The following is a 14,169-nucleotide window of genomic DNA, read 5'->3' on the forward strand; positions in this document are numbered from 1 at the left end:
CCACCTTGCCTGTCGGACGGCCTGTAGGAGAACCTGCCCATCTGCAAGGTTTGTCCCCCTTCTCTCTCCGTACCAAGTTGTGTGAATGGAGCCCTGCCTGTTGAGCACTGGGAAAGAGTGGGGAGGGGGACCGGCCCATAGGGCTACATAGGGCTACAGGGCCATATGGCAGGACACTGCATGATGCACACGAGATAATAGTGTAAAATACTCCAAATCAAATAGAAATAGCAGCAGACTGCTTAACTGGCATGGCTACAGTGTAAAGACGATCTGTAGCGCCCACTCTCAACACAAACCCTCTCATATTCTTTGCACACCAATGTAAAGGTCCACACCCCCCACCCCCGATGGCTGTGTGTGCATGATGAACCCCCCTCCCAGCCAGGCCCAGGGTACAGCCACTCACCTGAAACTAATTGCCCTCTGGGGAGCCCAGCTAATGATGCATCTCATTCTTAATTCTTACTTATTCATTTCAAGGAAGTTAGCGAGCTAGCGCCCCGAGCATGAACCCAGATGAGCAGCGTCCCGGCTGATCCCTTTAACCCTGAAGTGATGTCACAGTACAGCACTATTCATGTTACTGCTCCTCTACTCTGGCACACACCTGACCTCTCACTGGTAAATCAGCGCCTGCTATCAGAGCCACGTTCCCAACGGTAGTGCTGCTGTCTTGAACTTTAAGCCATATGTTACGCTTAATGCATGAGTGATGTTTAAGATGCCTTCTGTCCTCCTGTGATGTTTTAAGTGTTATTCCAAGCATGCTCTTCAGTGACATCATGAGACTAACCCTTTATACGGAGGCTAGACCTGTAATCTTCCTGTGACGGCCCAGCCATCGGTCTCTAGTGATGTATGTCTGTGTTGCGCTCCACTAGTAATGTCTGAGGAGTATTCCCTAGGGCAGTGCCTGAGCAGTCTCCTTTTAGTGTTTGCGCGTGGTGTGTGTGTGTCGAGATGAAGAGCGAGTGAGGGAGAGGCGCTGGGGAGAGAGGCCTGGTGTGGGCTCTGTGTGTCACTGAAGACCTAATGAGGCAGCACACACAAAGCTTTAGGAGTCAATGGATGTGGATAATGTGGATGATGGCTCACTCCACTGCGTGCATGAGTGTGTGTGCGCCCCGTGCCAGCCTGATAGCCATAAGGCAGTGTTTTTGAGCGATGAAAGTTTTGCCCTCTGCCTTCAGTCCACTGCTCAAATAATTATTGTACCATCCATGAAACTCCTTCAAATAGTCACCATCTGAAGTATTCCTCCATATCTGTTATTCCCCCTGGCTGTAGAACATTGCAGTGTAAATGTGGTCTGCTGGAGGATCTTGGTTCTCTACTGGCCTCCACTGAACACCTAGTAACACACCTAGTAACACACAGTAGAGATGCTACGAACATGGGAACAGATGACAGGCCCCTCATGCACATCCCTCACCACCTGGAGCCAGCCAGCCAGAACACCAGAGGGGAGGGAGGGAGGGATGGATGGATGGAAGATAAAGGGAGGGGTGGGGGGGGGGGGGAGTGAGGGGGGGGGTGGATGGAGGATAAAGCGAGGGAGGGAGGGAGGGAGGGAGGGTGGGATTTTTTTAATTTTTAAATTTTACCTTTATTTTAGTAGGCAAGTCAGTTAAGAACAAATTCTTATTTTCAATGACGGCCTAGGAAAAGTGGGTTAACTGCCTGTTCAGGGGCAGAAAGACAGATTTCTACCTTGTCAGCTCGGGGATTCGAACTTGCAACCTTTCGGTTACTAGTCCAACACTCTAACCAGGGTGGGGTGGATGGAGGATAAAGGGATGGAGGGAGGATGAGATGGAGGGAGAGAGGGATGGGGATGGAGGGAGAGAGGGATGGATGGAGGGAGAGAAGGATGGATGGATGGATGGAGGGAGAGAGAGAGGGATGGATGGAGGGAGGGAGAAAGGGATGGCTGGAGGAAGAGAGAGTGGGAGGGAGGATAAAGGGAGGGAGAAAAGGTTAGAGGGAGGGAGGGGGGGGAGGGGGATGGAGGACAAAGGGATTGAGGGATGGGGGGAGGAAGAGTGGAATGGAGGATAAAGGGATAGATGGAGGGTGGGGTGAATGGAGGATAAAGGGATAGATGGAGGGTGGGGTGAATGGAGGATAAAGGGATGGATGGAGAGAGGAGGGTGGGGTGAATGGAGGATAAAGGGATAGATGGAGGGTGGGGTGAATGGAGGATAAAGGGATAGATGGAGGGTGGGGTGAATGGAGGATAAAGGGATAGATGGAGGGTGGGGTGAATGGAGGATAAAGGGATGGATGGAGAGAGGAGGGTGGGTGAATGGAGGATAAAGGGATAGATGGAGGGTGGGGTGAATGGAGGATAAAGGGATGGATGGAGAGAGGAGGGTGGGGTGAATGGAGGATAAAGGGATAGATGGAGGATAAAGGGATAGATGGAGGGTGGGGTGAATGGAGGATAAAGGGATGGATAGAGAGATGAGGGTGGGGTGAATGGAGGATAAAGGGATAGATGGAGGGTGGAGTGAATGGAGGATAAAGGGATAGATGGAGAGAGGAGGGTGGGGTGAATGGAGGATAAAGGGATAGATGGAGGGTGGGGTGAATGGAGGATAAAGGGATAGATGGAGGGTGGGGTGAATGGAGGATAAAGGGATAGATGGAGAGAGGAGGGTGGGGTGAATGGAGGATAAAGGGATAGATGGAGAGAGGAGGGTGGGGTGAATGGAGGATAAAGGGATAGATGGAGAGAGGAGGGTGGGGTGAATGGAGGATAAAGGGATAGATGGAGAGAGGAGGGTGGGGTGAATGGAGGATAAAGGGATAGATGGAGAGAGGAGGGTGAGTAGATTTGGTATTGCTCCTTTATGGATCTACTCGACCGTTTCGTTGTGATCGGAGAGGTTTCAATTGTTCCACAGAATGTCAGCATACCTCTCGTCATAGAGACAACATAATGTAATGTTGTTGCATTGTTTACATGCACACGAGCACACATATGCACATGGTCATAGGCAGACAGCCCGTCAGAAGTGTTTGAGTCAAGTAGCCTCCCACAGAATCTAGGTAGCAACTAACCCAATAATAGTAACTACTTTACGGCCATTGTATTCCTGTCATTCCCTCTTTCACTTCTTGTCTTTCTGTGCCGGTCTCTACTGCATTACTCTAGTTACCCCCACTGAGCATTACATGTTTGAATGTAAAAAAGCAAGAATAAAATAGCTCTGATGTTGGTGAAGTGTTTGTTTGCAAGGCTGAGTGCTCTTTGATCCCCCTGAGAGCTTGTTTTTTCCACGTTTGCGCTTGATTTGCTTCTTATGCTGTTTATTAAAAGTAATTACAAGCTGTTTGGAGATCTATAAGAGAACTGCTCAAGGGAAGCTCTTCCAAAATGTGTGTGTGTGTGTGTGTGTGTGTGTGTGTGTGTGTGTGTGTGTGTGTGTGTGTGTGTGTGTGTGTGTGTGTGTGTGTGTGTGTGTGTGTGTGTGTGTGTGTGTGTGTGTGTGTGTGTGTGTGTGTGTGTGTGTGTGTGTGAAGAATGAAGAGAAAGAAAAGGGGGTGTAGCATGTAATACATTTTTAAGTGTGTGTTTCATACCAGTGTAAGTATGTACACTAGTTTGTGCGTACAAGCACTAATACCAGCCCAGGCTTTAATGTCTGTGTTATACAGTGGTAGAGAGTGTATTTGCGCATCATACCTCAAGTCGGCTTGTGCTTAGTTTAGTGATGGCAGAGGTGCACCTGCCCATCTCATCTCCCCCTCGTCCCCGCCCCACCCGGCTTTCACACCCGCCCAGGTGTGGCTGAGCCAGCTGCTGGGGAGAATGGGACAATTACCCCCCTCTCCCCCTCTCCCTGCTCTGTCTGGTAATTGTTAAAAGACAAACAAGCCGCTTGCCTTTTTGCGCATGATGAACACGGGCCAGCTACAATTAGCTCCTCGCTTAATTCGTTAAGTATTCTGAATGTATTTTCTCGAGTGACGGCGGCATCTGTCGCAGCTGGTGAGGAAGGTGTGGGGTGCGGTGGTGAGAGGCGGTACGGGGGGGTGCATGGGATTAGAGAATCACACGCCGTAATACATCACACTGTCCTGAGTGCGAGCTCACGGCGGAGGACAGAGAGCTGCGATGGAGGAATGCGGTAGTCCTGGACGGGGAGGAGAGTAATAGAGACGAGTGAATCAACAGAGAACAAATCAGTTCATCTTTGACTTCCATGGTTCTCTAAGGGTCTTTGTAAAGCTCTTAATGGCCTGGTACCTCATAGTTTATTTAGAATGGCAGATAGTTTTTAGTCTTTCTGATGAAGTCAGGTACAATGATAATCCTCTGCGCTAATTAGCATCTCCTGTCTGTCTGTTGGAGGTGATTTGAGTCTGATACGTCAGCGAGGCTCCAGGTGGGATTTATGAGAGGATGACACAGCTCATCTCTCTCCACTCCCAGATCACCCGGGATGTCAGCTAGAAAGGATTGTGGGGAAAGTTTGCAGAACGCCCCCTTCCTTATAGCTGCTGAGGGGCGGTGGTGGAGATCCCAGCGCGGCACGGCAGAGCCCCCCCCCATTAGCTTCTCTGTGTGTGGAAGAGGCAGGCGTCCTCTGTGTTCAAAGCCCCACTCCCAGGATGCAAAGCGAGGCTCCCAGAGTGCTGACAGGCTGACAGACACAAGCAGCTTTGATACAGGGCTAGTGAGCATCACACGGTTAAATAGGAGAGGGGAGGAGGGAGGCAACATGAGGGAACGGTCCAGCTGGGAGGACTCTGGCAACCTGATGTGGATTAAGATCCAAGCTGCCACGGGTTTTCTGGGATTTCAAAATATTTGTTACAAACTTTTTGTTTTACTGGATATTATTTCTCCCCAAATTCAAATCAAGAAGTTGTGGACTTTATGTGGTTACACTGGGCTTGAATTGGTCTCATTGGTGAAAAGGCAGTTAGGCAGACAGTACTGATGGAAAGAGTGAGAAATAGTAAGTAAGAGATTATTATGTCAGTAGAGAGAGGGATGTGGGAGTTGGCAGGAAAAGGGATCAGTTGGACGGTGGGGAATGAAGGTAATTTGGCAGGGTAAGGGAGTGCGATGAAGAGATGGAGAAGTAGTGGAGGACTGCATGATCAGTGTTTTTGACGGCAGCAACCTGGGGGGGGGCAGAGATGTCCAGAATGGCCACTGATGGAAGGAGGCTGACCTTCCAAAGCCACGGAGAGGTTAAGATCAGGGGATTGATGGAGAGAGGGATAAGGGACGGACACAGGGATGGAAGGATGAGGAGAGGAGAGAGGGTGGGGGTGTGAGGAGAGCGATGGCTGCCTGACAGGGGCTCTCCCGGATTTTGGCACGCGTTCAGTCTGCGCGGGTGAGCAGCTGGACTTCATTAGGCGCTGGTGTTAATTACTGGGACCAGGCTGGAGCAGCTAGAGGAAAACACTCTCCTCAGCCAGGGTCACCTTGAAATCGATCGTTTAGGATGGATGGAGTGAGAGGAAGAGAGCGAGGCGCCCATTATTTTTTTTGTCACAAGTGAGTGTGTACTGATTCCTGGTTGTGATTCAGGCTGTAATAAGACATAGGTAGGGTTGGTTCATTAGTGATTAGTGATCACTGATTGCTCTTGACGTTGTTTTACAAATGACCGTTAAATGATACAGCTGCTGCTGATGTGGAGGGAGGCGGAACATGGCAGCAGATCAAACCAGTACCAGTCATCCTCATGCATACGGAATACCGCTGTGGGTGAATGCAGCCGGACGAGGTACACTGCATCTCACTGATCTAAGGTTGCTGTTCTGCTGCTGTGGCGTTGGGATAGTAACACTAGGGGTAGTGTATGAAGACATTTGATACAACCAGGTTCTGTACACACACACACACACACACACACACACACACACACACGCACACAAGCTGTTTTAGCAGTGAGGTGCTCAAGGTTTATCTTGGCTGTGTTTTCCTAATTACAAAGTAAGACGATGGGAAGAGACTGAAATGAAAGGAAGAGAAAGCACTGGAGAAATGCTGGAACAATAGTGTCCCGTTCTTATCGTCTCCCTCTCAAACAGCTGTGTACAATGGTGTTCTCTCTATTCTGCTACCAATAATAATACAAAGGTCTCCTACAATTTCCTCCCTAATTCTCAGCCATGACTGTTTTTCAGGCCTTTTTTTGTCTTTCACTTTTTTTCCCTCCCCACAGAAAATCAATGCATTCTGATTCAGTAATTTCCCAGGGTGCACTGCTCTGGGCTCCCTGTGCTGAGAGAGGTGACTAATCCGGTCATGGCAGCGTGAACCTTTCCTTTTGTTCCCTTCTCTCTCACCCTTCGTCTTTCTCTGTTTCCTCCCTGGTTCTCTCATCCCTCTCTCTTTCTCTCCCAACACTGTCTCATGTGCTGCGACATAGCGCAAGAATTCATTGGAATTTCCCAGCCTTCCCGGGCTCTCGTGAAAAACACTCATTTGTGACGGTGCCAACCTGCTAATGGCGGATGTCGGGGTCCTGCCGAATCCCACCTCCGCTCCCCGGCGCTCGGTGCCGCGCGCTGCCTCCCATACATCTGCCAAACTCAGCTGCCAGGGAGCAGCGTAATTATCCCGTCGGAGCGAGAGAGACGCCTCCATGCCGTCACAACTGGGGCTTCATTAGAGACCTGCACCAGTGGAGATGCTACGGCGCCCCCAACGTGTGTGTGTTTGTGCATGCGTTATGCATGATGCTGTGGGTGTTAGGATTGTCTGTATGACTTTGAGGGTGTTTTGTCTAATGTAACAGAAATACTTCTTACCCTGAGTTGAGAGCTGAACTCCTATACTGCGTCAGTACAGTGATGATCTTGCGCAATTATCATAGTTCACCTTTCTTTTAGTCGCAACACTGCATGTCAGGCCAGTATTTTATTTAGTTCCCCCTCTTCCTTTACTTCAGCAGCCCTGTGCATATCCCTGATATTGTAATTGTAGTGCTGTTTTTGGCAGGCCCCGTGCATAGTGAGGCAGTAATAGCTGTCTGGGGCTGGGATGGCTGGGAGAGGCTGGGAGGGGAAAGGTGTCGCTGGTGGTAAGTGCAGGGTTATTAGCATCTCCTGACGGAGCTGAGACCTGAAAGCACAGCTTCTGCTCCCTGGGCCGTCACACACACCAGCTGTGGCTGACTACATGGCAGTGCATGAGGTGATGGGGAGAGACTTAGAGTAGACTGTGCCGGAATGGCTTCAAAGGTAGTTAGAAACAGGTATGAGTGCTTACGCTAGGTTTACCTGTGGAACTCTTTACTGAATAGTGTGTAGTTTAAGAGCTATATGTAGTTTCATCAATGCATCCTCTCCCTCCAGCTAGAAACCCCAACATCCATGGAAGCCCCCCCATTTACCCCCCTGACAGCTAGCAGGTATCCAAGAGAGTGCCCAGGCCCTTGGCCCTGCTCTGATTTCCCCTGCGCCCTCCCAGCCAGGAATATCTTCATCTATTACTGCTGCAGGAGAGACGGAGGGAGGCCAGGAGGGGAGTGGGGAATTGGGGACTACTGGGGATGTGTGTGGGGGGTCAGTATGGAGAGGGGTAGGGGGCACGGGAGTGTTCCTTTTTCTTTCTGGGAGTTCTTGCAGACCTGCATTAAAGTAAAGCTAGGATGACGCCTGGTCCATCGTTAATCTGTCCACTAGCACAAGTAAAGAAATGGCAAGGGCGTTATAATTCTGGGTGTACTTGAGTGCGTATGTGTGGGCTCTTTGCAGTATCATTCAGATTTTCCCTAATAGAGAGGAACATGCCCTAACCATAAACCCCCTCTGAAGAGCCTCTACCCACAGGACTGACAGGCTTTCTCTGGTGCATGCCAATCCAAGCACTGTCTAAAGGAAATATGAACCTGATCTCCTAGCCTGAGACACTGTGTGTGAGCCAAACTGAAGGCTAAACTGAGATCTCATATCGTCATCTCTAGATGTCTGGTGTGAACAGTGGTGTAATGTAACTTCAGTGCCATCTCCCCTGGTTTAATCCAGTGTAGTATGGATCAGATCAGTGATTGAAAGGTACCACTGCCAGACTACTCTATCCAGTCCTGGTAACTGCTAACATGACATATCAAGGGTTAATGGGATAATCCACCCCCAGAAATTAAATTCTGGACACTCCTGTCAATTTGGTGAAAGCCTATGTTCTGTCAGTGGGTCAAATAAAAAATGTTCCCATGATTTAACTTCTAAGTGGTCCGTCTGTGAAAATCAGGAAATAGTTTGGGAACGCGTCATGGCAACATAACTCTCGTCTCTGGAGATGGGGGATAACACGCTGTCACTTTTCATACCGCTTTTAAAATAATCATCTCTACTCCAGATCACCAAATCAGCTAATAGATGGTATCGTCTAGAACACATCCGTCTGTTTACACCGTCATGACAAAGTATATATTTCGCTTAGATGTGCTTAATCTAAATAATGTACCAAATTATTCAACTCTGTTTCTCCTTCAAGTACCATGTCACAATGGTGTCTGTGGAAAACCAAGATATTACCCCCCCCACACTGACTGTCGAACCATCGAATTCATCTTGTCATGCTGCGTCACGCGGTTGCTATGCTAATCATCAGGCAAACCATTCTCAAAGTTAGGGTATGAGTCGAGAAATCTGTCTATTTTCCTTGAAAGTACGTAATGTCACGATTCCAAAGTTATTCGATATTACAAAGAACAAGTTAATTATCTCATATCTTGGAAAATATATGCAATGTTGTACTCCTTGTTCACAAAATTCATGCTAATGTTCTATTTTTGAGCGAGCGCCCAATTGACTCTCACCACTCCCTGAAGGAGAGCTCTCCTTGTCCCAGAATGCACCATGCGGCCCATTGACGAATTATGGGCAACATTTACAAAAACAATAAAAGCAACGTTACTCTGCGCTTTGGGCAGAGACGCCATTTTTGCTCACTGGCAGATAAAACCTGCAAGTTGAACTGAGTGAGTTAGACTCCTAAATTGACAGTGCTGTTTGTTGAGGCGATTTTACAGCTAGCTACTTCACATGCTTTTCTAGCTAAATACCTAGCCAGCCAGCACAGAGAAAGAGATAATTTCCTTGTGGTAGTTGACTCCAAAAATGTTTCTAAAGTTTCTTTACCAACCTCGTTCTAACAACAAAATTAAACATTTGTTTGTAAAAACAAAATCTTCACATATTAGTGTTATTTAACACTATTTAACTGTTAATCATAGGAATTAATGGTTGGGGTGGATTGTCCCTTTAATGAAGGGTCTATGGTGTCTTCAATCAGTGTTCTCTCAACATGTTCAACAATAATGTTTATACATTTCATTCTTCCCCATTTCTCTCTTTCAATCTCAACTCTCTAGAAGAAATAAATATTCCTTTTCTCTGAGAGACTGAAGCTATTTGGCTGGAGAGAAAAGAGAGGGAGAGGGAGAGTGAGGTCGGTCCGCCAGTCACATTAAAACACGCTGACAGTCTTGGTTTCCACACTAAACTTTCAACAAATAGCTTTCTGATCGATAGTTTCCCAACAGCAATATTTGGTATAAATATGTGTCCTTCTCATTACACCATGAGGCGGTTGTCTCCACGGGCGTGAATAATTTATCCCCCCAATGTGGACAGAATGCTAAAGGAGGGTAGGCCTCTCTCTTTCTCTATCTCTCTCTTTCTCTATCTCTCTCTTTCTCTATCTCTCTCTTTCTCTATCTCTCTCTTTCTCTATCCCTCTCTCTCTCTTTCTCTCTCTTTCTCTCTCTCTCTTTCTCTATCCCTCTCCCCTCAGCCCAGGGAAGAGGGGGAAGCGACCTAGCAACTGTCGCACAATTTCTCTACATTTTCAACCTATCCCTCTCTTTCTCTCTTGCTTATTCATGCAAACTCAGTTCCTTCCTTCTGCTATTTAGTTCCTTCACTTTTCCCCCCTGCAATCTGCACTCTGTAATTGTCTTGGCGTTACATTTGGGTATTCCTAGTTTCTCACTGACCTGACATGGTGTTCAGGATGTAATAATAATGTTTTTCAGTTCTAACCCATTTCAATATTCTCACTACCCATAGAGGCCTCTACTAAGACAATTAAACACTCACTGCCCTGGTTTTTCTAAGCTAGATGGTGGACAGTATCTCAGGGACGTACCAGTCTGGGGGGTAGTGTGTGTGTGGGGGGGGGTAGTTTCACCCCTCCCAGTTGCAGTAGTGTGACAGCCCACCCCTCCAGGGCTAAGGTCAGTCCTGCCCACTGAAACACATTAGCTCTGAGGCTAATGGAGGTCCTGAGACCGATGAGGCTAATGAGAGAGGGGGATCGCTCTCTGGCTGAGCTGTAGAGCTCATATTCCTCCTCTCCTCCTATAGGCCAGAGAACCAGGGAAGAAGAGAAGAAAATCACCCCTCCCCATCCTCTTCCTTGTGTAGCGCGACCCTAACCCCCTTTGTCCTACGTGATGCCCCACGTGATGCTCATCGCAAAGTATTATAAATGTTAGCTTTGACCCTACATTAATCTTCTCCCAGAATAATAACGTTGTATTGCCGTGTTCCTATTTAGTGAGTTAATATTGTCTGCTGATGGCGTGTAATTGTGCTTCTTCTCTGCTTAGGCGCGTCCCACATTCCCTCATGCCCAATCAGCTCCGCACAGGGAGAGGAAATAAATAGCCTAATGCTGTTTTAATTACAGAAAACATAAAGCTGGCAGCCCACGCCTTAATTTCAGCTCTCTTGACCTGTATACCTGCAGCTCACTACAACCCTACAGATTGAGAGGTGGGCAAGGTCCGGTGCCTTGTCAGTCATAAATACAGGATGTTATAATACGAATACAGGATGTTATAATACGAATACAGGATGTTATAATACGAATACAGGATGTTATAATATGAATACTGTCACAAACGTGGGCAAACAAGATATAAACACATCCTCTCACATACATTGCTTACATGACTGTATTCATACATAGCAGCACATATACTCACCTAGCCTCACACTCCCACATGGCTCCAGAGGGAACACATTGTTCAGCCCACCCCATTACTAGTCTTCTAGACTGTCACCCTGCCGGTGTCACACAGAGACACGCTGTTCCAGACGCCCGCCTCTGTTCTTATTTTATCCCACACCTTGGCCCCTTTGAGAGGCGACGGAGCACACTCCCCCGATAGGCCTGACACTCGACCAGATGTTAAGAGCACTCCTGCTGTAATTAATCTGATACCTGCATGAGCCAGAGAGGGAGTGGGAGGGAGAGATAGTGAGCTAGGTCTCTGGACCAGGGAGGGCACAGTGCTGGGTGGAGTGTACTGCTCACCAATACAATTAATTTCGGGCCTACCTCTGTTGTTAGAGGTAGCGTCAACTCTGGTGGACCGGGAAGACACTCAGAAGCTATAAGGTTGTATCTCTTAAACCAGGAAGAGTTGAGAGGTATGACAGACAGTCCTAATGAGGGAAGTGTTATTTTCTGGTGATGGGAGGAGGGGCTGCTCTACTCTTTAGTATGTGTGTGGCGGTGTGGGGCTGGGCTCGGAGGGCTTGTATGCAGATGAAGATATAGTGATGGAGGGTTTGATTGAAGGTGCTCGTGCCCCGAGGCCCTGGTCCTGTGTGGCTGGCTAACGGGGCGCAGAGCGCCCGCCCATGCCTGCTCCCCTGGATCGATATGGCCTGCGTGTGCACTGCTCATTAACGCATGGCGAAGGGGAGCCCGGGGCCCTCTGAGTCCCTGTTCGGGGACACACAGCAGTCCCAGCACCTGGACAGAACACGCACTGAGCAAGGCTGAGAGCACAGCACAGACACCGGCAGGATCAAGACAGACACGTGCGCAGAGACAGACCAAGCTGGATCACACAATGGCCATGTCTGTATACCCGTACTTGCGTTCTAAATAGTATTTTGGGGGTGCAAAAATAGTGTTTTACAGTTTAATATGTGACATTTCAAAAAGTGAGTGCTTTGAATGGCAGGATGTCATATTCATTTTGGATCCAGTAAAATTCGCTGCACACAAGAAGAGAATCGTCTTTTCAGACTCACGTGTGTTTGACAATGGCTGATAATCTGATAAAATGATGCGCTGCACCAAAATGAACGAATGGAGGGAGTCAACACAACCACACATTAGTTGCCGTATTCCAAGTACGGATGAACCCAGTATGTTTATGGGTTGCTTACTGCATTAGTTTTTACTAAATGGTACATTTCAAAATAGTATGATCAGAACACACAGGATGCAGTTTTAGTAAATAGTAGGCAAGACAGATTTCAGACATGGTCACAGGAGACAAACAGGAGTATGGAGAGAGAGAATAGCGTAAACATCCACTTTTCCAAATGGGTCACAGGTTGAGCCAGTGACAGTGCTGTATGTATGACATACTTGGCCAGATGGTTGTGGGTTTGGTATTGGCCCACTGATACTGACGCAAGATACTAAAGTAAGACAGACACGGCCATTGCTTTAAAAATAAAGTAAAAATAGGTTTTGATATCTTCTGTGCCCACATGAATAACCCCTATGATGTAACTGGAATGATGTTTTTGTTTTATTATTTCACTGCCATACTGTGTTCGATCTTGTCTAGCCATCTTGTCTTTTGACTTTTTATGTATTTTATTTTACCTTTATTTAACTAGGCAAGTCAGTTAAGAACAAATTCTTATTTTCAATGACGGCCTAGGAACAGTGGGTTAACTGCCTTGTTCAGGGGCAGCAACCTCAGTCAGACCAGTCTCAAGAGGACCACAGTGTAAATAAGTCTCAGACTTTGTGTGTGCATATATGGCTTTTTCAAGTGTTATGTGTGCCTGTTTTCTTTAATGGTCGATTTAATAAACTAAACTAAAAAAGAGAAAGTGAGAGGGAGTTTAAGTGTGATTGTGAAGGAGTTGCTGCATTTATCATATTCGCCTGGATGTGCTCACACAACCACGGTCACACACAGCCAGGGTCACACACAGCCAGGGTCACACACATCCAGGGTCACACACAGAGTATGAATGCTAATAATACCAGTTAGATACCAGTGTGTCTACCTGTGTGAGCTCCTCCTAACACACTTACCCAGACATCAGCAACCTCAACCAGAACAGGACAGAACTTAACTATGAGCTGCAAAACCATACCTTTCTATCAACCCAAGTGTGTGTGCGTTCATGCGTGCGTGGACACAGTGGGTGTTCATTGGAGCAGAGTTGTTGAAGTGGAAGGGTCCATGAGTGTGAAAAGCAGTCCATCTCGCAGTCAAGGACACCTCTAATTACATCAGGTGGGGGTTGTGGGAAGGGGTGCCAACAGCACTGGCTTACGGGTAGAATAAGGGTATTTGTAATATTTTGTCTTTTTGTGTTATGTTTACAGGTGTAATGATGTGCCCAGTATGTTTTGGCCAGATTCATGATGATGGATGCTGTTCATTAATGTAATGTGGATATGTCTGCTGTGTCTGTGTGTGGGCAGTGGCCTGTAGGGGCAGTGTTAGAGGAAGCAGAAAATGAACTAGCGGGACAGGAAGGATAGATATGTGAATGAGGAGTATGGCGGTGTGAGAGGCAATGATTCCTGTGTTGGGTACAGGGGTGAGGAGGTATTTAAGGGGTGAGTGAGCAGAGATGTGGGGTGAGGGGTTTAGTAATGGGGGGGGGGGTATTCTACATTTGAGAGGCCAGTCTGGTCTCGTCACCTCTACTGACAAGGTGTCTGTAACAATAATGGCCTCTGCTATCCACTCTTCTCTCCACTCCCTCGCGTTCTTCTCCTCAGCTTTCCTATCGTTCTCGGCTCTAATGTGACGATTAGGATGTTTACCTGCTAATGAAGCCCTGGCTCGGCATGGCCAGGATGGGTGCTGATTGGGTGGGAGGGTGGGGGTGTCTGTTCCTCTCTGATCACTTCTACATTCCATTCACGGAACAGTAGAATGCCTCGCACCTCTCATCTCGCGCCTCTGCCCTCTTGTGATTTTGTGATTAGAGGTGAGCTGTAGCACATCATTAGTAAAGGATGATGCAAAATTACACCTTGTCGGAAAAATAACAAGCTGAAGGACTTGATTAATGAATTAATGTTGTTACCGCAGAAACAAGAAGATTCAGAATCCTGATCTTGCATTGCGTGTCCTCAGCAGACCATTGGTATTAGCATAATAATAATTGCCATTGTTTACAAGAGAGAAG

The 14,169-nt window shown here is 47.6% G+C and overlaps 1 protein-coding gene across 5 annotated transcripts in view; it reads left to right on the top strand.

Annotated features, from left to right (window-relative positions):
- Positions 1-14,169, top strand: part of znf423 (zinc finger protein 423) — a 170,162-nt gene that overhangs the window by 107,933 nt on the left and 48,060 nt on the right. For 2 of the 5 annotated variants that reach the window (XM_035790947.2, XM_035790948.2), the window contains exon 6: positions 28-48. The exons of the other annotated variants lie outside the window; for them this stretch is intronic. In XM_035790947.2, the coding sequence (XP_035646840.1) occupies positions 28-48 (21 nt within the window). The remainder of the gene's footprint in view (positions 1-27; positions 49-14,169) is intronic. 5 annotated transcript variants of the gene reach the window in all.

This window comes from Oncorhynchus keta, chromosome 17, assembly GCF_023373465.1.
Source record: "Oncorhynchus keta strain PuntledgeMale-10-30-2019 chromosome 17, Oket_V2, whole genome shotgun sequence".
Lineage (NCBI taxonomy): Eukaryota > Metazoa > Chordata > Actinopteri > Salmoniformes > Salmonidae > Oncorhynchus > Oncorhynchus keta.